This window comes from Vigna unguiculata, chromosome 3 (genome assembly GCF_037176805.1).
Source record: "Vigna unguiculata cultivar grain cowpea cultivar isolate G323 ecotype 2 chromosome 3, ASM3717680v1, whole genome shotgun sequence".
In the NCBI taxonomy this organism is placed as follows: Eukaryota; Viridiplantae; Streptophyta; class Magnoliopsida; order Fabales; family Fabaceae; genus Vigna; species Vigna unguiculata.
The window spans coordinates 58,049,901-58,076,177 of NC_140794.1; the positions used below are offsets into that span (position 1 = coordinate 58,049,901).

The 26,277-nt window shown below is 27.6% G+C and overlaps 1 protein-coding gene across 2 annotated transcripts; it reads right to left on the bottom strand.

Annotated features, from left to right (window-relative positions):
- Nucleotides 1-12,789: 12,789 nt before the first annotated feature.
- LOC114175789 (uncharacterized) lies at nt 12,790-14,377 on the bottom strand. Of its 2 annotated transcripts, none has more exons than XM_028060592.2 (2): nt 13,453-14,377; nt 12,790-13,158 (listed from the first exon to the last, which is right to left on the bottom strand). In XM_028060592.2, exons 1-2 carry the CDS (start codon nt 14,077-14,079, stop codon nt 13,075-13,077), a joined length of 711 nt encoding a protein of 236 aa, XP_027916393.1. In that variant the 5' UTR covers nt 14,080-14,377; the 3' UTR covers nt 12,790-13,074. The 2 variants fall into 2 exon arrangements, with proteins under 2 accessions (XP_027916393.1, XP_027916392.1); XM_028060591.2 differs by having other exon boundaries at nt 12,790-13,297; nt 13,453-14,335.
- Between the last annotated feature and the right edge of the window lie 11,900 nt (nt 14,378-26,277).

Here is a 26,277-nt window from a genome sequence, read left to right on the forward strand (position 1 = left end):
TCTGAGTTAAGGAGTAGTGAGAGTGTGTAACAATTGTTTCCCTAAACGAATAAATATGAAAGCAATTAAATATGTTATGAGTAGATTTGGACCGTTGACTTTGGACGCCACCAACTCAAAATTACCGCGTGCATCAAATCATTGTTATCCTAATAGTAATGATGTTTTGTCCTTTCCTTCATTGCAATTTGAAACAGCCATAATGTTCTGCTTTTAACTTTCGCAAATTTTATTATTAGGGGGAACTTCACCACATATTTTATAACACCTATTCATCCAACTAAATTGAACTCTCACCTAACGTTTAAGTCCTTTATATCAATATGATGCAAAAAAGGGACCCTATTTCAAATATCTAAATAATGGGTTAAGTATGATATTTTTTTTTCTAGATTTTAGTAAAAATTAGAATTCGTATCTTTTCGAAATTTTGGACTAATTTAGTCCATCATATTTAATAAATGAGTAAATTTAGTTATTTTAACCAAATTTTCTTAAGTTTATTTGACGTTTTAAACGCGTTTTTAAGTAAACATTAAAGTGAAAATGAGTTAAACGATATAAACAACTCAAATACTATCATGAAACACGTTTAAAACATCAAATAAACTTAAAAAGAATTGATTAAAAAGACTAAATACACACATTTTCAAAGTTGAGAAACTAAATTAGTCAAAAGTTTCGAGGATGAACTATTTTTAATTTCCATCAAAAGTTAAGAGACCAAAAACATATTTAACCCTTAAGTAATTCTTCCCAATCAATCAGTAACAAAATTAAAAAAAAAACAAGAAAGTATACATTGAATTTGTTTTCTTAATGTAAATTAATTTAATGTAAAGAAAGTTGTGTACCTTTTATTTTCTCAGATTTTTCTCTTCACTGTGTTGTCATCAAAATTTGTCGTGTCACTTTATTGTTATCACTTTGTCACCGTCACTTGTCATTGTCTCATGTTGTCACAAAATCAACCCTCTCTTATTGTGTCACATTTTGTCTCCTTTCACATGTTATAATTTTTTGCTCCTTACTTTTTTGTTTCATTGTGTTGTCGTCTCCTCCCTCTCTTCAGCTCTCCATTTGGATTAATTTTTGTTATTTGGTATTTATGTTTACAACAGTGATTTTTCGAAGACCAGTGTTAAATTACGGCAACAGTTCAAGCCAAAATCATCATTAATACGTTTCCTTTAGTAACAGATAAAATCCATCAATATATTAATTTGTTCCCTTTAGTAAAATCATTTTCAAATGTTTTATAATACTATAGTTTTTTTGTAATTGGGGATTATCTAATATGAAGTGTCATTTTTTCCTTCAAAACACATATTTGACGACTTTTTTTTTTTTTTGGATTTTTATTTATGTTCTTGCTAGTTTTGTAATCACATGATGTTCATGTTGTGTTGGGAACCTGCATGACATTTCATAGATAGGATTGACCACATCTCATACGTATAGTGTTCTTATTAGGAAAAGTATACTATGACTCTCATTTTTTGACTCTCATCTTTTATTTTCTGACATAATTTAGTGTGAGTCATTGATTAATGTACCACTATCTTTTTCTTTGAAAGAATCAATAATTCATACCAAATCATAAATAAAAGATGATAGTCAAAAAATGATAATCATAGTATAATTTTTCTTCCTCTTATTATCTATATTTTACTACAATCTTAAAAGACTTATGAATGAGAACATGAATATTAACACCGACTCAACAGCTGAAAAATCAAACACTCATGTTGCAACATAACCATATTTGCAAAATCCGTAGAAGTTTCAAAATTGAAGCGTTATCTTATTTGTTGCGTGCAAATTATGTTCAAATAATGTTTGAAACACGGAAAAAGAAATGGTCATAATATCTCTTTTCATTAACTAAAGTTTATCCTACTGTCTTGGTTAAAAAACTTATTAAATTCGTTAATAACTATTTAGATTAATAAAAATTAATGGATCACATTCCCATTGCACTTCACTGATACTAAAAACAATCGACCAAAAAAATATTAGTTCTTTTGGGGTTAAAGTCTATTTTTACTCTCTTATAACATTTCAAAACTTGATTTTACTTTCTATAAAATTTCAAAATGATTGTTGATGATTCATTAAAGTTTCAACACTTTCGATATATATATACATATATATATATATATATATATATATATATATATATATATATATTATAAAAACTAAAATAAATTTGAAATAAATCTTTTATCTCTTCCTTCTATATATACTTTTTCAAATAGAACAAAGACATAAAATTTGAGGTAGAAGAGAATGCCGAACCCAAGTGTGTGTCAGTTTGTCTTTATCACAGTTTGTTTGATTAGATGTTATTCCACAAATAGTTCAATAGTTGACTATTGGATAATAATATTATAATTCTATTTTTTTCATTATTTTTAATTTATTATTTCGATTACTTTTACATTATCATATCATATTAATAAAAAAAATATTAAAATAGATAATTGAAAAGTGATTACAATAAAAATGAGTAAAAAAATTAGACAAAATATTATTATTCTAAAATATTAATGTCAATCCACTTTATGCAACCGCTTAATTAAATTCATCGTACATTTTCGTCTTAGCTTAGATTATTTGGGGTCAACTCCAACTGAAATATAATTTTGTTAATGTATATATTTAGCAATTTTAAGTTCCTAATAAATCACAAGTTAACTAATTTTATTTCGAAATAGAGCAATTCATATTAAATGAAATTTCTAGTGATGGTTAATGGTAATTACTTAAATTCATCCTATGTTTATGTGTTTGTTTTAGATATTTACTTAATAAATACTATTTTTAGAATGAACATTTCACTAAGTTGTTGTTTAGAGTTTCTTAAGACACGTCAAGACGTGACGTTATATGTTAATATTTTTTTTTCTTCAAAACTTCAGTATATCTTACTAAATTATTATAAGTTTATCCATATACGTGTATCTTTTAAAAGGCGTATTTGAGTGATCTAATCCCTATTTTTTAATATATTTAAAATAAAATTTATTATTCTTGAAAAATAATTTGATATACATTAGTACTTTTAGTAATATAACTGTGTTTTAGAATAATCAATATATAATTTATTTAAACGCTTCTAAACACACATTAATAAGGAAAGATATATTTTTCTAAAGAATAACGGCATTCCCTTGAAGAGTTACTAAAAGTTTATCTAGTATACCACTGTCATAATAGAGATGTAAATTTTATTGAATTTTTTTTATAAATATATTATAATACTTTTTTATAAGAATTATATTTTTTTATAATTTACTTAATAATAAATTATACTTATGAACTGACAACAAAAAGATTAAGATATATAGTGAAACAATTTTCTTATCACACTACAAGTTTTTTGTGTTTCTTATAGTCGTATTAAACTACCTTTTATGTGTTGATTAAGAAGAGATGTTAATGATGTATGTGATTAAACTTTGGAGGTTATTAAAGTAATACAATCTGAGTTTCTAGAAGTGTATAGAAAAAAATTTTGCTTGTAGGTACCCTAGGTGGCTAAAGCTAATTCTAGCATATGATCATTAAGGTATTATTTTAAATATGTGAATTGTATAATTGTTGACTACACTGGCCATATTAATATCAAGATTAAAGCATGATTAGTAAATTTGGTTAATTATAAACTAATCATGATAATCATTCATATTTATCAGGTTCATTTAGGTAAAAAAAAAAATAATCCATGAAATATAGTATAAATAATATAGTATGCCAAAAAAAAAAAGAGAAATATTTCATTATTACAATATTTATTGTTATTTGACCTATTTGACTATTTTTGAGAGTTAGAATGTCTTTTACATGTAGACCTCCTCTCGATCTTAACAAGACGTAGACTTAGAATATCTCAACATGAAGTAGGAAGCATCTCTCTTATGAGATTACCGTCCAAGTTCTAAAACATATCGGTTTGAATAGTAAAAAGTCTTTCTAAAAGTTTGAAAAATCTTCACAAAATATTTTCAGTCTTGTAATAACAATGTTAGAATAAAAGTATTTACTTTTCAAAAGATAGTTATCAAATAAATAATCATTAATAAGATATGAGTTCAACTCATACATAAAAGATTAACACTATTTTCAATCCAAAATTTTAAGATAATAAATTATTAGTCTTCACTTTTATATAATACTCGATGTTGTATTTTTATTCGATTTAAAACTTTGACTGAGATCTTAAATTCTCCACCACCACGCACGGCCAACTTATCAATTACAGATATTTGTTCTGAGGATTGTTTTCCATGTGAATCGTTGTTCTACGTGTATGTTTTGATGAAGATTCCGAAGGTGGTGGCAGTGATAACTTCAATCTGGATGTCAAATGTCAAACACTGGACACACTTGAACAGAAATTTCCAGTCTCAGTGTAGCATCACTACCTAACTACTGAATTATCAAGTTTTTTACCTACAAAACCATCACTGTCACTGCCTAACTTGCTTAGAGCAAAAATGATAACCACCCATAAACCCCATAAAGATTCTGCTTCCCATGCCCAAATAAACTTTCTCCATGTTCATTGGGTTTTCTACCCTTAATTCAATTTCCAAATTGGTTTGGATTTGATGGTGAAGCTCCATCACTCACAGGTTTATGCTTTTCAACCACATGCCTTAACACCAGAAGTTAGTGCAACTTTCCACACTTCCATCAAATCAGACCATCTTACCACTTTCAGAACTTCTTCATACCACCTTTTACATTTCTTTCCAGGATTATTCTTTTTTAATCACAAAAATATCTGTTTCTTTAAATTTATCAAAAATAATTAACATTTCTATAGGGTTTTTAAAATTTTACTCATATCACATCTACTATTTCTAACCTCCCTTACTTGGCCTAATCATCCTTTGGTTGCTTTATTTCTTTTTCTTAAAATAACTAAATTTATTTAATGTATAAATTAAAAACAAAAACTTTAACATATATGTAAATTGTAATTAACTTAATTACTAATTTAATCTTATAAAAAAAATATAAAATCGGATAATTTAAAAAAAATAATAAATTGAATAAAAAATAACAAAAGAAAAAATTTAATAGTTTTAAAAAAATGGAAAACAAATTTGAACTTAATAATAATAAAGAGATAAAAATAAACTAAAAAGCAGACTAAATCAATAATTAAGTTTTTATAAATTAATATAACTACAAAATGTATTCTATATTTAAAGTGGTTATTTCAGTAAACATTGCTTTATAAATATAAAGTTCTTTTAAAAAATCATTACATCTTGTAATATCTTATTATAAACATAATTTTAGTGATAGATAAATTCTTAAATTGTTTTTATTAATTCTAGAATATAAAGCGATATATTAAATTTGAAACTGAAAAAGTGCCTGAAGCAACGCGTGTACGTTTTGACAACTGTTGTACTAAACATACTTAATGACACTTTCCACTTAAAGTTACATCAAACCAAGAATAATAATGTATTAAAGTAAGCTCTGGAAATCTATAAACATATTATATTATTTATGAAATTTCATAATTAAATATATATTTAATTAAATTTCAAGTATGAATATTTTTAATTGAGTATTTAAATTTTTTAAGTAAATTTTTGTGATCAATCTTTTTTATTAATCGGATAACGTGATTTTTATTTTATATTGTTATTTTGTTTACTGATTTATATATATTAAAAAAATACAAGATTATGTTATTAATATAAAATTTTATTATTTTAATAAAAATAATGATAACAATCATTGATTGTTGTAGGTGATAATATTGAAGAGTACAAAAACTTAGTTATCTCAAATATATTTAATGAAAACAATAAAAATCATTTATCCTTTATAATCACTATAATGTCAATATCTTTTATATTAACTATATAAAGTCACCTTTATTAATATAAGAAGCTAAATAAAATACAACCATGTCACTTAATAATAATGAAGAAAATTAAACGAGAGTTTAAAAATATCTAAATTTGTCATAAACTTTAAACTTAATTATAATTTAAATTTAAGATATTTTCTTTTTTTGTAAATTAGTGTTTTATCAATTTTATGATATATATATATATATATATATATATATATATATATATATAATATACTGATTATATTATCAGTTCTGAACTATTTATTTCAAAAGATTTGAGATGTTAAATATTTTAATTCAAAGTGTCCCCGAATTGGGTAAATAATATAGTTAAATAAAATTTTAATATTTTAAGGTTATTCATTATATTTATTTTTTTATAACTTTTTTGTAGTATGTTTTTGAATTCTAAATTATGACAATATAATTATTAATTACCTTTTAGATTATTTTTTAGTATATTTTTTTATTATATATGAAAATTATTAAATTATTTTTAAATAGATTATTTTAATTAATAGCACAAGGTTTTCAAATTTTATTTTATAATCAATAATAAAACTTATTTAATCAATACTGTATGGAATACAAATTTAATCAACTATATCTAAAATTAATTTGTAGTAACCAAAATATTTGTTCGAATTTAAAAAAGAATGTAAGTGTATAATATTTTTTATATATTTTATGTATTTGTATGATTAAAATAAACTTATGTTGATGAGATTAATTTTAAATAATATTTTAAAAGTTTATTTATATATGTTTTCATTACGTGAGTTAATCAAGGTTAAATAACTTTATTTATTTTCACTAAGTATATTTTGACTTGAAAAGAAAATTAAACTAGAGGAATGGATAAATGCCTTCTCAACGTGCCTATTCTAAATAAGTTTTTTAGTCATTATTGAGATCATAATCATGTGATCTAAAAGCAAAGTTAATCTTACTGAGTCACAATTGTTTAGATGTATTATACTCATTTCTCTCTCTCTACAATCACTCTTTAAAAGGACCGGAAAAAAAGTTGCTAACTTTTATAAAATTTAGGTTATTGTTAAAAAATTTCAAGATGATTTTTCAATTTGTTTTAGTTTTAGACAGTGTTCTTTTAGGATGAATGATTGAAGGAAGAGGGAAAAAAAGAAATTTGAATGATTAAAGGGTGAAATTTGTGTTGTTTCTTTTAAGAGATTTAGAGGTTATTTTGATATGGATTAGAGAGTAAAATTTTTGAAAGTTTGTGACTAAATTGACTAATGTGATATATTAAAAAAAAATTAATAGATAAAAGAGTTAGATTATCAAAATATCTCTCGTTAAAAGTAATATAAAATGATATATAAATTATTTAGAATTATTTTATAAATTTTATTGAATGATTGAAATTATAAAAAAAAAATATTTATAAAAAAATAAATAATACAATATACTTGGTATGAAAATAAATTTAATATGTAAGGTGGGAAACAATTTATTTACATGGAGATTTTATTTTATTTTTAATAATAATTTTAGAAGTAATAATTTTTTGTTATAACCATAATAAAATTTTATTTGTGTTATTAATCTTTATTATGTTATTTTCATGATAAGGAGAAATGAATAAATCACATGCAAGAAAAATGAAATATGAAGGAGTAATTTCATAAATTAAAGTGTCACCCTTTAATCTCATCATGCAGGGAGAGATTGCATTTGGAATGAATCCTCCTAATAATCATTCGACATCACCTTTTATCACCTTCAAATGAATAAGGTAATCATTTGCTAATTCTCACTTTCCATTCTACGTAAACAGTAAATCCTTCAACAAAAACACAGTGTTAATTTGATCTTGATTTGTGAAAATTGTTAAATTTAGTCTTTATTTCTTTAAAAATATGCAATTTGGTCATTTTTGTTAATTTTTTTGAAATGGATTAAGAATTTTTTATCAAATATGTTAATTACACTAACAAAACAAATCATCTTTATTAACTATTTCAATTTTGATAAAAAATTCTTGATCCATTTCAAGAAATTTAATGAAAATGACAAAATTGCATCAATTTTTCATAATCAGGACCAACTTACATCAATTTTTTATAAATCATAACAAAATCACATTAATTTTCAATCAAGACCAAATTAAGACTAAGAAAATTAGAGGATTAAATTTATATTTTGGATGAAAACAAAGGTAATTAAACCTAAAATGTATTTATCTAAATACACTTGTAATTTGTTTTTTGTGTATTGTATTTTGTTATTAGGACATATCCTCTACGGTTTTATAGGTGCTCCACAAGTGTAGAGTTGTCTTGTTAGGGTATTTTCTTTTATTATTGAAGGGTTAAGCCAGCAACAACCCTCGTAGAAGGTTGGTAGAGAAGAAAGGAAAACGTCAATGGTGGAGAAGAGAAAACAAAAATGGTGGAAGATAGTGAACGATGGATGAAAGTGAGAAAAAAAAAAAAAAATCTGACACGTGATTACCTTTACATATCAACTAAAAGAAAAATATCACAATAAATTTTCTTAATTAGAATGTAAACCAAATCAAGAAAAAAACTAAAATATTATATCAAATAAATCTGATAAATATTAGAATCAAAATATTAATTAAATATACAAAAATTGCTTAATTTTCTTTATTGAATACCATACTGGTCATATATGCTTCATGTTAGGTAATTAATATTTTCTCATGATGGAACACAAAATTGTTACTGTATCAATTGAGGTTGACTCAGACGGAAAATACTCATAAATTACTTGTAGTATTATGAAATCATTTCAAATTTCAAACATTTAAATCCGATATAGCAGCAAATTTATTAGAATAAATTTAGATATTATATTAAAACTGATTTATAAGATAAAAATGTTTAGAAATATATAAATATAAATTGACTTTATTTTTAACAGTTGAATATTTAATAAAAATAAAGTATATTTAAATTTTTAACGAAATTCCGTTGGAGTAAGAATGTTATAAATTTGATGATGAAGACGTTGAAGCATAGGAAAGAATGTGTGAAATTTGATTGATTGCAAAATGTTAAGTCGGTATCGTTTTGTAGATTATAAAAGCATGTGAATGTAGCAGACCGCGACGAAGAATTTAAGTAACCTGTGTCCAAGTTTGTGGCAAAAACCCAAAATTTTTGTGTTTCTAAAGAAAGATAAGTTTCTCCAAAAGATAAGATTGCCAAACCAGAATAATTTAACTCGGTCATGTCGAGTAACCAGAAACTTCCATATATTGCTACACATCACAATAATTATTTAATTCAAACTTTCCTTTTCTAAATCACAAATATCTTTTATGCCAGACACTCATTATTCTATAAAATTATTTTACCAGCAAAACTCCTATTTAAATTTTTTGGAACTGCATTTAATATATATATTATTTTTCTTTTAGCTTTTTCTTTTTATATTAGATTGAGTTTTATCTGAATGAAGTACATATTGGGTTTTGAATTATTAAGATTTAATTAAAATGAGTGGAGGATGATGCTTTATTAAATTTTTGTGCTGATAATTTTAAATGTGTTTGGGAGTTGTATTTATTATATTGGTATTGGATAAAATTTTGAAAATAAATTTATTTTATTGCATAATGTTTATTTTTTGATATTTTTGTTAAAACGAAGACAATATTGCAATTACGGTGAAATTTTCACTTAAGATAAAAAAACTATTTTTTTTTCTTTTACTTTTGTGACGTTTTTGGCGTTGTGGGATTTTTTTCCCAATTCACTAGGCCAAGGCCTAATTTTTTGTTAGACCAAAATGATAACTTAATGATTAGTATATCTATTAATAATAAATTTTGGAGATAAAATGATTCAAAATTTAAAAAATTCAATTTTACATTAAAGTTAAATGACTAAAAATATGTCTAATATTTTAAAATTAAAAGAAAAATTATATTTTCTAATTAATATTTTGACATGACAATAAAATTATTCTACCCATTATATATATTCTACTTATGCAATATAAAAGTACGAATTGAAAAAAAAAACATTAACAATTATTGCTTATAATAACATAGAATAAAAAAAAATCAAGTATTTAAAAATTCATTTCATTTTCTTAAAATTCTCATGTTTCTTAACTTATTTTCTATTTATTTTATATCGTTAACTGATTTTCTATTTCTTTTATATCGTTACATAATTTAAATGTTTCTACACACAATATCACTACATTTTTCATGAACTATTTCTATAAAAAAATGTCTATAAATTAAGAATTTAACATTACTTATATTTTGATGAAGGGTAAAAAAAGAGAAAAATAGACAAATAAATAATATTTTGAATTAAAATAAATTGAATTAATTAATTTATTAAAAATTTATTTCATTTTATTTTATTTTTCAATTCTTATTGTAAAAAGATAATATTAAAAAAAAAAATACGGAACCACTACCCTTGAAGTCATGGTTGTACGAAAACAATTATAGTTGTATTATTTTAACCAATTTAATTGCTCTTCAACCAAAGGATAAGATTAATATAAAAACTTATTTTATAATTAAGTAAAAAAAAATATATTAATATTTATATTTACATTATTTTATTTTATTTTTATTTTTATTGAATTAAAATTTAATTTTTGTAATAATTTTTTATTAATTTACATGTTGATATTTATATTATTATTTTTATTTGAATTTTAATTATTATTTAAGATATTTAAATTTAAATTAAGCTCATTAGAGCAAATTTTGATAATTATTTTGAAAAGAATAAGGCATTTTATTTTTATATATATTAAAAAATAAAATATTTATAATTTTTTTAAAAGGTTATATATATTTTCAATTATTTAACTTTCATGTGAAATTAAATTTTATTTGGGTCCCAAATTCTGGGAAACAATGTCTCGTATGAAGTAGAAAGTACAAAAGTAAAAATTCATATCTAATTATCTTCATATTTTAGGTTAAAAGTAATGTTAAATATAATAACGAAGACTACAAACAAAATTCAACTTCTCATATTATTGTTTAGAAACTAAAATTGTATTTAGCCCTTATAAAATTTATTTATTGAATACTCAGAAATAAAAGAATTCGATAATATATTAGGACCTAAAATTTGTTTAAATTTACATAAAGTCGTTGTAAGATTAAAAAAGGGTATACATTTGTTTCTGAACATTGCTAACGCACTTAGTTTTGGGTAAGATGACATTTCTTTTTGTTTTCTAGTTTGTTATGCATTATGAAATAAACATTATTATATTGGTTTGATTGGGAGCGTAGAGTCTAATAAATCAAAAGATATTAATCCAATGATAGTCAATATATATACAGTTCCTAAGATTCTAGGGTAAAGTGAGGTTTAATAAATTGAAGGTATAAATGTATAGCTATTCATGATTAAATATGAGTCCAGAGTTAATAAGCACAATATATTAATACATGGTAATTTATCATTATACAATCTTTTTATCTTAGATGCGACTACCAAATCTAAAATTTAGATTTTTGTTATGAGTTTTTTTTATTGTTTATCTGCTGTATCTTTAAAATACTTTAATGATTACTAATTTTAAAATTTTAAAAAATTTTAAAAAGATCTTTTAAAATGTTGTCCAAACTTGCATTAAGACAAAAAAAAAAAAAATATTCGATTGACGATGCATAAATACGAATTTGAATAATACTTTAATTTTTAAATAAGATATAGAGATGAAGACGAGTATGAATGATTCATGTTTATCCTATCTTTATCCCCACAACCATCTCCCTTTGTAAATTAATAAAACACTCTTAGTTTATTTTAAAGTTTATGTAATTATAATTTCTCTATTGTCATTTGACTTTGAATATTAGATTAGGGTGTCTTCTTTTACATTAAATTCTTAATAATATTATATTTTATTTATTTAGAGTTTTTAATTTTTGTAAAAAGTTTATAATAAATTTTTGTAAAGATACATATGAAACTAATCTTTAGAAGGCACTGGGATGGAGCACACACAGGGTTTGTATTTAGGGCCATAAGGTGTCCTGGAGGAAGTGCAGGTACCTTTGGACAATATTATAATGAGTAGTGAACAAAACGGAATCAAAAAAGTGTAACAAGTAACACAAACATTTAGGAGATCTGGGACACCTTTTTAGATTGTCCTCCTTCTCCATAAACTTCATCATACAGAATAGCCCACCCTTTCCACTTTCCACTAAGCTGCAAAGTACAAATACAACCCCTCTGCTTTATAATACAATTTCTTCCCCAAACCATGCCAAAATTTTCTCTTCAAGTACAATTCTTGTTTCCTTTTAAAAGGCTCTCTTGCTAGAGTGAGTTACTCATCAAATTAATGACATCTTCATATCACTTAATTTACATAACCCACCCAAATTACTATAATTTTTCAGGCCATAGACATATTTATGAAAGTACCATTCCCCACTAACCACTGCTACGAACAGTTTCCTGGTTATTCGGGTCGATGTAATGTTTGATGTAATGTCTGAATAAACTTTAGTTACACTAAGCACTGAAAGACGGATTTTTGAATACTCTCTATCAAAGGATTAAGAACTTGCAGATGGAGAAGTAAGAAAAAGACAAGAATGAGAATGGGGACTCACACCAAAAATTTAATGACATGGACCCCAAATATACGTGCCACAATTGAATGATTGCACAAAATTTGCAGGCAAGAAGTAGTGAGCGAGAAGGACGTGAGAATACTAACAGCCCTTTCAAAATTCCTGATCAGATCATATATCCCCACCTATTTCCCTTTTCTTCTTTCTCACGCACCATGTTGATAACCAGGTTAACACATCACTGCATTCATTCCTAGGGACACTCTATTCTGATATTTTTTTTCCACTCATTCTGATACAGAGTAGTTCAACTTCATCCAAACAGTTTGAAAGACAGAGATAATTCTTCAAGTATAAATGTGAATAAAACTTAGATGTAAAATGTCCGCATCATATTTTGTAGATACAATTAAAAATGTATGAAACAATTTAAAGATTAGAATTTCAATAATTGTACAACCGAAAGTGATTTCAGTCAAAAAGATTGATCTTTTCTTCTCTTCCATTAGCTCCATTTGTTACAGGGCATTAACATCTTTAGAACCACTGAGGTAGAGTTAAACTGAAACAAAGTAGTGTATAGTTTTCTAAACTGGAGTAATGTACAGAGGCTGCAGCTGCTGTTACTCTAAGCCTTTTCTCTGTAACATAAGTGTATCCAAAAATTCTTCCGTCCATTGCAGAATTCACCTCCTTCAACCTGCTTTTTGCACTGCAGTTTTAAATAAGAGAATGTATAGTTTTTGATCCATGGAGAAATATAGAAAACCTCCAACGGAATGAGTCACAAAAGAACCAAAACTAGTCCCCACAATACAGTGCCATGCCGGCCCATACACTCCATCAAATTCCTGCAAATTGCAACCACCCAACCAAATTTCATTGACCAACCAATCAACCACACACCCAAATTTTAAACCACCACAACAACTTTAATCACTAAAACTCTTACAGCAGAACAAATTAATTAAACCGAATAAGGATTGTTTGATGATTAGAATTGTACCTTTTTGAGGGAGAATGCAAGGGTCTTGGATGTGAACTTCTCCATGCTATCCAAAGCATTTCTGGCACAATTCACAGCGTGGATCTGCATAAACGGTGGCATATCAACAGAAACCATTTTCGCCCCATTGATTGCAAACACATCTCTTAAATCAGCCTGTGTCCCACAGAAGGATCTCCTTCTGCCCCCACCCGGAGCAAGAGACACAGACATTCTCTCAACGCCATCATGTTTCTCCAAACCCAAACCAGGTTTCTTCTTTTCAACCTTAACTTCCTCAACCACACCCTTGTCATTAGAATCACCAAGTTTCCTCCTTTCCAATTCCAAACTAAGCTTTTGGGACTTCTCTTTGTGGGTTCTCTTCACAGCCACAACAACATCACTCTCCTTCTCTGGGACAACCATAGCAGAGGTTGTCGTAGGTTTCCCCTGCAAATGAGTGTCGACAATAGGAGAGTGTTTGTGGGGTGGACGGGTTTTGTGGGTTTGAGCCAAGTTTAGACTTGACATGTGTTTTACCAGAAAAGAGGGTTTATAGGTTTGGATGAGATCTGGGTTTGGAGTTGTAGGTTTAGATTTTGGAGCTTCCAAGTTCCGATGTTGGGAAGGGTGGTGGTGTGCCATGCTGAAAGGGTGGCGGAAGCGGAGAAGGTGGAAACTGGAAAGTGAAAAAAATTTTGGTTTTGTTTTGCTTGAGAGAGAGAAAAAGAGAGAAATAGTATAGGATACAGAGAATGTGTTGTATTGTAATGGTGATTCACTTTGCGTCTTCAGAACAACAACAACAACTACTGTACACTAGATGGGGACTTGTGTGGTAAGATGAACACTTGAAGTGGCGTTTAATTTGGTCACGCGCCATGGGGGAGAGTAGGACCCAGTGAGAATGGAGAATTGTTGACCGTTGACCAGATACGTCGAGGATCTTACGTATGAGAATGGGTGTTGTTGCACTGGGCAAATGGTAGGGTAGGGTAGGGTTGGTCAGGAGTACACAATAGTAGATTATTTGTATTATTGTTGTTGATTGTGATTTTGAACTTTCTCGTGCTAAGAATTGGTTTATTCTTGCTGCTTGTTGTTGCCTAGTTAACGTTATGATGTTTCAAATTTTGTAGCTTTGCGGAAGGTAAGAGAGGTTTGTTTATTTTTATTCATATTGAAAAATGAAATATATTGAATGTTCGATGATGATGATGATGTTTTTCGTATCTGTTTTTCTGGATTGGTAGTAGTCATGGCACACACATGTGGGTGATGGGGTCGTGATTTTTGTTGAGTCTTTGTTGAATAAAAGAGGGAAGAAGAAAAAATGGGTAGTTGTTATTTGAAAACCATGGAAATTATGAACATTCATTAATTTCAAGGAAAGTTTGCATTACCCATTCTAATCTAACACCATTAGTCTACACATTAATTTATATGGCTGTCTCCTCTAACATTTAAGATAGAGATTTTAAAATATAATGGTACAAATTTTTTTATACATTTCAAATGAAGTGTCTTATAAGCTTAATTTATTTTAAATATGAAAAATGATAGTCTGAGAACACAAACTTTGACAAATTTCTTAATTAGGTAAAGAAAAACTATTTTATTATTTTATCTTTTATTAGAAAATAAAAAATAATTTATTTAATTTTATTAATGGAAACTTTGTTAAATTTATAAAAAAGAACTTTGTCAAAAAATAATTTTTCTTTAAATATATCATTATTGCTTTACTCTTCTGGGCAAAGCTGGTGTTGTGAAGATGACATATAAATATTGGGGTTAAAAATGTTGAGATGAAAAAGTAGAATAAATTTTGGACATTGTTCCGGAAGAGTGATAAAAATGAGGTGTGATTGGTATATATGATAAGTAGGTAAGTTCTTTTTGAAGGAAGATGAAGAAAATATGTGACTATGGAAAGGGAGGCATATGAGTATAGTAAATTAAATTTTTGTGCAGGATTATACATATATGTGTAAGTCTGTTCTTTTTCGTGCGCACACAATTAATTTTTCCTTTTATTGGAAAAAAAGTGGTACAAAAGTACACGTGTGTAAAAAAAAACTCGTTAGTTTTTAATTATATGATTTTGACTGATAAACATTAAATTTTAAATTAAGTTTTACCTATATAAATTATAAATTTAATTAATTTATTATTTATCCTGTATTATCATTATTTTTATATTTTTTAAGTATTTATCTTTTATCTTTTTATTTTTTTTTAAATAAAATTGTTATTTTCTTGATTATATAGTAGCATAAAAAGTTATATAAAAAATGGTTTTTTATTGAACTTGATACCATGATTATGTTAATTACACTAATAAAGCAAATTATTGTTATTAACAATCTTAATTTTGATGAAAAATCTTTGATCCATTTCAAAAAATTTAACGAAAAAGACCAAATTGTATTAATTTTTTAAAAATCGGGATCAAATTAAAACTTAAAAAAAATGGAGAATCAATTTAAAAATTTTAAACAAAAACAGATACCAAAAATTAATTAAACAATTTTTTATCTTTGAAATTATCTTAAAAACTTATTTTAAGAATAAAGGAGATTTACGGAAATTAGTTAATAATTTTATTTAAAATTGAGATATTATGAAATACTCTACATTGTATGCTTACGGAAGAATAAATTAAAGTATTGGAAACGAAAGTTTTAACAAATCGGAAAAAAATGTTACCAAAACGGAAAAGAAAATATATTTTGAGGATGTAAAAAACTTTATATAAATATACATAATTTGATTGGATTATAGTGTTATGATTGAATTATATTTGTCATTCATTATACAGGTGTGAAAACAAATTGCTAGACCAAGTGTCTTCCAATTGATAGAATGATTGTTTAAACAATAAGTGATGACATTTAATGTTTTGCTAAAACATAATTGTTTGGACATGTACAATGTGTTTTTTTGGGAGGATTTATTATTCAAAAGGAAGTAGAAGCGAAGCTTAGCGGATGACTATCGTGTTCATTTGGGGTGGTAGAAGGTGACGTCGAGCAATAGTTAGCAAGATTCATTCGAAATGTAATATTATTGTGCATGGTGAGATTAGAGGGTGATACATTCCAATTTATGAAATTACCTCCTCATACTTATATTTTCCATGAGGTAATGGATAGGAGGCAATGGTGCCGAGGCCAAGTTGTTGTTGTGCAAGTAAACCTCAATGTAGTGCAGATGAAGAAGACGAAGCAATGAACAATTCCCTTAAGCATTGAAAAACATTGGAACGATTCCATGTGTGCTGCATGTTGCTTGGAAGGATTCGACGTTGCTAGGAATTATCTCACTTTGTTTGGAACGATTCCACACTTTATTTGGAATGATTCCACATTGCTTGGAATGACTCCACTTTGCTTTGAACGATTCCACAACTATTACACTTTCATTCATTCAATAAAATTTTAAAAAATTACTATAAATTATTTATATATCATTTAATATTACTTTTAACACTAGGTACTATTTTGTAATCTAACTTTTTATCTATTAAATTTTTTTTAAATGTCACATTAGTCAATCTAGTCACAAATTTTCACAAACTTCACTCCCTAAACACTCTAAAATCACCTTCAAATCCTTTAAAAGAAAGGATAATAATATTTTAACCAATTTTTTTTATCCACTTTTAACCCACTACTTTCATCATCCTTAGATCATCACATCACATGACTTAAAAAAATCAAAATAGATAATTGAAGAGTATTTGGAGTGATGGGTTAAAAGTGAGTAAAAAAAGTGAGTTAAAATATCATTATCCTAAAAGAAACAACACCAACTTCAACCTCAAGTTCTTCCAAATCTCCTCTCCCCCAACACCAACACCAATTTCCTCTCCCCCAAATCAATATATAAAAAAGAACATAGTCATAATAAACAAGGATGAGGTTGTCACTTAAGCAATATTTAGTTATTTGACAATGGAGTTATCATTTAAGCAATATTTAGTTATTTGACAAGAAAGGTGATGGAACAATATTTTTTTCGTTTAAAAGTTTTTTTCTCAAATATTAAAATGGATGTCCAGCAAAAGTGTTTAGAGGTTTAAGAAAAGAAAGACCAAAGTTAATTATCACTTCAATTGTTATATAGCAAGCATGTTTCGTGTGATTGAATTATTCCCTTACAATTTATATATTGTGTGAGTTGGTTTTGAATAATAAATTAATTTAAGTTAAGAAAAGAATGTAAGTTTTGTGATTTGTTTGGTAAATAAATAGTTACATGAAAATTTATCACTTCAAAAAAGGTCTTTTCAGGAAAACATTGCATTTGACACAAAATTTTGGTCATGTAAACTAAGTTGTATCTTGTAAGATGGTCATCCATTACATCATTCAAAGTCAATATTCTAAGTGAAATATCTTTTCTAAAATTTGTTTGGTCTAACAATATTGCATTTGTCAATGACAAAAGTTATGATATGCATTAACTGGACCTAGGTTAAGTTTCTTACCCACGAGGATTAAACCTTTCATAAATTTTGTGAGAAAGTCCAAATATATATATATATATATATATATATATATATATTTCACAACTTTCTATAATATTGTATCACAATATCAAATAAGGTAGAAAATAAATTATTCAACAAGTAATATGTAACAACATTGTAACTACATAATAAAAAAGTCCTAATAAAGTAAATAGAAAGATTGTTTGAGTACGTAGGAAAACTTCTTATAACCTACATAATCATCAAAATTCTCACAGTCTTGTTGTTGAGGGTCTTCTTGTTGTTGTTGGGACTATGGTTATTGGGTTGGGCTAGGCCGCTGGGTTGGGCTGCTCCTATTGAAGATGGGTTTGGGTATCTGGAGCAGGTATCACATGACTAGATTTTGAAAGGACTAAAATTGGCGTTTCAAATCCTCATATGCCTCATCATGTGCTTCTAGTTGTTGCAAGATAGTTAACATCCTCAAAATTGCAAGTGGAAGTAAATGGTTGGTGTTTGAGGCTATCTCTTCCACTTGTGTAATTTGTAATAAGTTATCTTGTTCTATATAGTCTTCTTTTATTTTTTTCTCACCGACAACCTCAATCCAACATTTAGTCCTAATGATCTCGTCATGTGCATCATTATCATTGTTATGTCCTTTTGATACACCGGGGCATGACCCGACCTCAAATTTGGTCTATGAAAGTCTACAATTAAATTCTTCCCATTATTAAAAAAATGAAAAATTAGTTAAATATGGTTCATTTATAAATTTAAAGATAAATAATATTAAAAATGTTTGTTTACATGTGTCCTTCAAGATCTTTCATCCACAAATTGGTTACATCCTTTGGGTTTGTTGAAAAACCTCTTCAACAAAAACAAATCATCCCAAATTTTATGCCTGTAACAAAATATGAGGTTATAAAAATGTAGGCTCATGAGTGATAAAGGAATCACATGTGTGTAGCTTTCACCCTTTTTTGAAACCCTATTTTCTTAGGTTGTAGCATATTTATTACAATTGAGAGGATAATTCCAATGTGCTAGCAAGTTATCCTACACATCCTCCCCAACCCAATAAGGAACCCAAGAGGTAAAACAAGTCATGTAACAAAATTCAATTTTTTAAGATGATATAAACTATTACCCTTAATCATAAGGTTCTATCATTGTTCGATTATGGAGAGGAGAGTCAGTTTCAACAACTAAATCATGTGAATATAATTTGAGAGTAATAACACGAAAGGGTACTAAGGATATGGAGGGCCTAGAAGTAAGTAATTAGAAATTATATGTAAATTTTGATTCCTCGGTGAATTTTCATTGGTAAATAATGTATTTCTATTAGTGAAATATATTCACTTTTTGTCTTTAAAAAGCTACATATAACACACATAAAACAAAAGATGGAAGATAAAATGGGAGAAAAAACTAACAAATTAAAGGCAATGAAGAATTTGAAAGTGGAGAAGACGAATTTGAAATTGTTGCTACGAGAGGACGACTTCATCTTATTTCCGAATCTCATGTTCTTAAATCACTTCTCTGTCACATTAGATACTGAATATGTCACATTATTATTCTCCTAATAACATTAACATGGGTTTAGCCAACAAAATAATTTTAACTAATTTTAAATAAAATTTTAATTAAATTGAAGTTTGAAATATTGACACTACATTGGAAAAAAATCAAATACGGGGAAAAATATTATTTAGTCTTTTCTTTAACTTAAATATGTTTTTTTTTATAATTTTTGTTATGTAAAAGCAAAACAAATATTGTATTCTAAATAGAAAGGCAGGATAATGTTATTTGGAAAAAAAATAATTATGATGTCAATAATAACAACATTATGATAAAAACTTTTTTTCTTTTGAAGGAAAAATGTTATTTGAAATAAAACAACAATAAAAAGTTTGATGGTATTAGTTGAAGACGTAAATTTTAAAATAAGGTTATCCCATACATTATTGCAACTTTGATATCTTTCCTAAAGTCAAAAGTCAATAATTATGTATTATTACATGAAAATATATTAAAAAAATAATATAAATAAAACATGATAATTTTATGAAAAAAATATAAATAAAACATGATAATTTTTGAATTGTATGTGTTTATAAAAATGCTAGCACCAACACCATTTCCCTTGAAAACTTTCAAAAATCACTCGTTGATTTAAGAAATTATAACAAATTGAACATCTTTCCAACCGAAGTCTCTGAAACTTTATCTCAAAGTTTGCTCCAAAGCACAAATGACCACATAAACTCAACATAAATTGAAGTTCAAACCTTTTAAAAACACTAAAAACTACATATATATATATATATATATATATATATATGTATATATATATATGTATATATATATTCACCTCGACTTCTTCTAAAAATATTAGTCCATGAAATTAAAATAGGACAATCCCTAGCTACACAATCAATATTTACCTTAAGCCAAGCAAACTGAACTTGTCATATTACATCCGTAAATGAAACCCTTCTACTTTTCTTAGTTTGAATATTGAAAATTTTCAGCACCAACAAACGAGAGACGACATTACTCATATACTTTTTAAATCTGTTTTCATAATAACTCATTTATTTGAAAAACAACAAAAGTAAAAATAGTTGAATTTTGAAATGTCTTATGATTTCTAGTTCTCCAATTCATTCGGATAACTTCAATAATGATAACCATTTAAATCACTTTAAGTAAAGGACTACAAAGAAACTTTGCACACAAAACAACCAAATTTAAAGAGAAAAACTGCAAATCCTGAGTAATTTTCTTTAAGCATTCCTACAATCGCATATCAATGAAACATTAAAAGAACAAATTAAAGAAAAATTTAGCATTGTTTCCATATAAATAACACATGGAACCATAAAATCACCTCCTTTTTTAATCTCAAAATTAATAGGTAAACAATCGTACAACTTATTAAAAACCAAAGTTTTAGATGCTGACATTACATCCAACCAAATCACATTTCCTCAATCCACATGTTTCGTAAAAGTAAATTTTTGCTACTTTTTTAGAAAACACGCAAATATTATCCAAAATCTATTTAGACATGTATTTTTAACATCATTTGACTTGATTAAAGAAAAAATTCACAGAAATATCACAAGGCCCATCTTAACAACTTCTTCGATGCTTTCTCTAAAAGTCCTTTTTTCCTTCTTATTTACTGGGCTAAAATTGGGTTGTTACTTCTTGCAATTTAAAAGTTTTCTTCCTGCAGCCCATCATACCTTCTGATTTGTTTTTTTTTTTTTTTCCAGAATAGGAGTGGGTGTGTGTTTTCCGGAAAAGTGCGTGAGTGCATGTTTCTGGAATTGATTTAGTGTGTTTTGAAAAATAAAATCTGGAATGATGGGTGCATGGAGAAATTTGATTAAATGCATAAAGAAACAGCTCTAAATTTGTGTTTTTTATTCCCCTGATTGATACTTATATAGTCTTTAAATTTTTTCACCTCTTCAAAATCTACTCTTTCATTCTTTTGTCATCTTTATCTTTCTTGTCAACGGAGCAGGTAGGATATGGGTAGTAGTTCCCCGTACCTTACTCGCTGGATAAATATCTGTCTCGTATCCGTATCCATATCTGTACGGGTACCCGCCTATTTTTTTCTTATATGTGAGTATTCACGGGTACCCGTGGGTATTTACAAAATTATTTAAAAAACAAATATTTAATCATAAATTGAAATAAAATAAAATAAAATACATCACTGTCATAAATTTTAAATAAAGTTCAAATCAATTTAAGTTCATACAAATTCAAATAATTATAATAGTAAATATAAAATGACGTGTTCAACACAATGAAAATTCTTTGATTAGTGCTTTGATCAATAAATTCACTTCCTCTGATTGATTCCTGAAAAATAAACAAAATAAACAAATAATAAACCTCAATTACCACGTACCAAGTATTCTTATTTTGATTCCATCATTTGACAACAAGCATACCATAAAAGTCATTGTCTATATAGGATTTGATGTATATGCCCAATTTAAAAGCAAGGAAAGAGAAGAATGTCAATGGATGTACCTGAAAGAGGATAACGTATCGATACTTGAAGTTGGAAGAGTGAAGACAGAAAACAAGACAAAATATGCAGCTTAGAAAAAATTAGGTTAGGATAATTTTTACTAATATATATATATATATATATATATATATATATATATATATATGAGGGTATTTTTGTGAATTAAAATTTAGTGTGTATGGGTATGCACGGATAAAGATACTGTGATATCTGTATCCGTCCCGTTAACATGCGAATATCAAAAATACCCGTATCCGCAGGTAGCGGATATCCATTTTCAATATCTGTTTCTACCCGTTGCGGATTTAATATCCGTTTTTAATATTCGTTTAATATCCATTTTTAATATTCGTTTTCTACTCGTTATATATTATTTTTTTGGCCAACTCTGAATAAAGTTGATTAAATAGACTTAGTATGGTAATTTTTCCAAAAACACCTAAAATATACCGGAGGAAGCTGAAAAAAAAAAAAAAACTTAAACTAAAACAGACTAGTTTTAACTTGAACTATTTAACACATGACTCAAATGAAATAGGTCAAATAAACTTCTAAATCCATTTTTAAAAAATAATAGTTATAATTAAAACATAATTTTTAATTAGAAAATATTGTTTTATTGAATAGTATACGTGTGTCAATTTATTTATCATACCACAATATCTTGAAAAACGAAGTTAATTTTGTTTATATGATTTAATTAAAAACATAACGTATTTGATTTTTTAAATTTGAAATTACTTTTTATTTCTTTCAAATTGGGTTCAAATAGCTTATTGTTGCAATACACGACCGACTTAAACCAATTTAAAATATGACTATAATCGGACCAAACAATTTTCATTTGGCTACTTGTGGGATTGCTGGTTTCCAACTCTATTTCTAAGAATAAGACAAGGTTCATATTCCATACAAAAATGAGCTTTTAGTTTTATATATATATATATATATATATATATATATATATATATATATATATATATATATATATATATATATATATATATATATATATATATATATATAAGTAAAACAAAAATATGAAATATGTTAATTTAATGAGAGAATTCCCATGTTAATTGTAATATCTCGATTTAATAGTTTTCATACTATCAAAAAGAACATTTAATTTTGGATAATTCAAAAGCAGTGGATGGAAACAGGCCAGTATAAAGTACAATACAGTCATCCTCAAAATAACTATACATGTACTATCCATATATACAGTAAAGAAAGGGTTTCAACACCCAAACCATCTAAGCAGAACCAATGTGACATCAACAACTGAAAGTGTCCAACACCACTCAACTCCTGTCTAGGAGGGGTGTATCCTCACCTACACCTCTATTTGCTCACGTCATTCAGTAAGGACGATCATTGCAAAAATAGAAGACACATAGAACACACAGCATACAAGAAGGGTAAGCTAACTTGGACCAAGAGTAAATCATGCAATTTTTTATAGTTAGGCAGAAATCAGAGTTGATCACACAATTATCAAAATCATCCAATTAATCCCAACCATAACACCATACACCATTCTATACTCGATATCCGGATTATGTAAGTGACATTGGAGCTCTCGGTGGCTTGCACTTGTGACGGTTTCCAAACTCTGCAGAGTTTTAGGCACAAGGGGTATTCACCCAACCACTCCCAAGGTAAGCCCCATCATGTCTATGACGGATCGGGTCCATAGACCAGGACCTCTTGCTACTCCTCCCGACGTAATCCATCATACTCTACATGAGTCTTAATGGTTACTAGGAGCGTCAGGATGCCACCAATATGAGTCCTCATGCCCTTATATTTACTAAAATCATTTTCCTTAGAATTTTCCTTGAAATCCTAACTCCAACATATTCTCATTCATACCAATTTCACACTCAATTCCATCACACTGACTATCATGCATAAGGATCACATACAAGACCAGCCATTATCATATTAATGCAATTAATACAGTATCAATTAGTCAAAAACAGTGAAGAAGCTAACTTTTGCAGGGAAACTCGCTTAGGCTAGAGGGTCTCGCCTAAGCTAGAGAGTTTGTCTCGCTTAGGCGAGTTGCTCTTTTGTCTGGGCGAGACCTCTTACAGTGGCAAAATAAAAATCCTGGGTAAACTCTCGCTCAGGCTAAACTGGCTCGCCTAGACGAGAAGTTATCTCGCTCAGGTGACTCCAGCTCGCTTAGGCGAGATTTCACGCAGTGACAGAGGTGATCTTCTGGTATTTTCGCTCAGGCGAGAGCAGCTCGCCTAGGCGAAACTACCAGGAAATCTCATCTGTTCTTCACATGCAGGCTCGCTCAGAATCATCCAACACCCAATTTCACACACAGGCAGTTTCAAACATGAATTGAACAAACAATCAAGCAATTCAATCACTCATGAACACATTTCATACGAAATTTGGGTGAAAAGTCAACTTCCCTTACCTATTTTTGGGTGAATACTTGAGTGAAGACAACCTAAGAGAGGAGAAGCAGAATTCCTCATCTTGACCTAGAACAATTCATCATCCAGCCACATGGAAAGGATGAACACATGATTAAACTCTGAATGGAAGCAGGAATTCGAGTTGAATTTCGAAATTGAACTTCAAACCACAAAGGGAGACTTACCTAGAAAAAGAGAGGCTATGAGTGAAGGCAGCAGGAGGCTCAGGTGTGGCTTCTTCTCCATAACCTGATCAAAAAGCAAGAGGTGGTGAGATGGCAGCAAGGATTAGAGAGAAAGACAGATGGGGAGGGAGTTGAATTTGTAGAGGAAATGAGAGGGATGGGGTTTGAGTTTCTGTTTTTGGAAAACTTGGAAAAGAAGGGTATTGCATTAATTATTATTTTGCATTAAATAAATTATTTATTAAAAACAATAACGCTAAGAGAGGATTGAGTAAAGTGAGATGATTTTGTATTTTAAAGTCATACATATTATTTATTAGTTTAAAGTATGAAAATAGTTTATGTAATAATTAATCATAAGCGGTTATGTGTAATAAATTTATTAACTTACTAGAGAAAATGTGTGTTATTTTTTCAAAATATTAAAATTATTAAATTAAAAGAAAAAAGTCAAACAAAAAAAATAACTAAATTTAAAAAACAATTGGTAAAGAATAAAAGTGAAAAAAAATGTGAACACCAAAAAATAAGAATCTCTTTATGTAATAAAATTTTATTATCTATTTTAAATGTTACACCAATAATAATTGTTCTTTAACCAACAATAGTTTTTTTCTACTCTCATCATGTATAAATCTTTTCTATTTTATTTTGTATTTATTATAGGCTTAAATATTATTTTTCCTACATTTTCGTAGTGTCATAATTTTCGTAGTGTTTACTGTGGATGGTCCTCATTTTTACCAAATGTTTACAATGATCCTCATTTTCGCAACTCGTGATTAATTTAGTCCTTTACTGTACGTCGTTTAAATAAGTAACGGAGCACAGTACAGGTGGCACCGTTTAGATAAGTAACGAAGCACTGTACGAGTGACACTGTTTGTATTACATTGTACTGAAGTGTATTATGTGTACTATACAGGTGGAGTAATTAGATATTTTGGGATAAATAGGTGAGCTAGGGTTTTGAAAATGAATTGTTGGGCAGTTGGTCAGTTGTTGCAATCTTCTTCCTCCATTCCCAATATGTGTTGTTGCACGATCCAATCTTCTTCCTTTACCTCTGGTTGAATCATTGGAGGCAAAAGTGTTGTAGCAATTCGTGCAATGTTGGTGGTTCAACGAGAAATGGGGGATTAACCCCGATTTGTAACCGTGGAGAGAATATCACAACATTTCAACCACAAACAAACCCCAAAACAGAATTACGAAAACCCTAACCCTAACTGATAAAGAAATCACATGTACTCGTCAATCCCTAATTGCAGTGTGACCTAATCGGAAAATTTTTGCCCCAGATTGAAGAGTTAATGTTAATAATCCACATGTACATTATACGTAATACACCCAATACAAATGTAATACAAACAGTGTCACATGTACAATGCTCCGTTACTGATTTAAACGGTGCCACCTGTACCGTGCTTCGTTACTTATTTAAATGACGTACACTACGGAAATAAGGACAATTTTAAAGATTTGATAAAAATGAGGACCATGACAACAAACATTAAGCCTTTATTATATCACATTATTTAGATTTATTAATTTTTTCTTGTTTTATATTTCTTTGTTATCGTTAAATATTCTCCTATTCACAATCCCTTATTTATAAATTGGAATGAAAACATTTGAAAATGCATTTTCATAATGATAGTATATTTATAA

Bases quoted from the DNA above. Each gene is read 5' to 3' on its own strand.
- LOC114175789 (XM_028060591.2), bottom strand. From the start codon at position 14,079: ATGGCACACCACCACCCTTCCCAACATCGGAACTTGGAAGCTCCAAAA. The intron at 13,298-13,452 runs GTACAATTCTAA...TGCAATTTGCAG, and splicing joins TTGCATTCTCCCTCAAAAAG to GAATTTGATGGAGTGTATGG.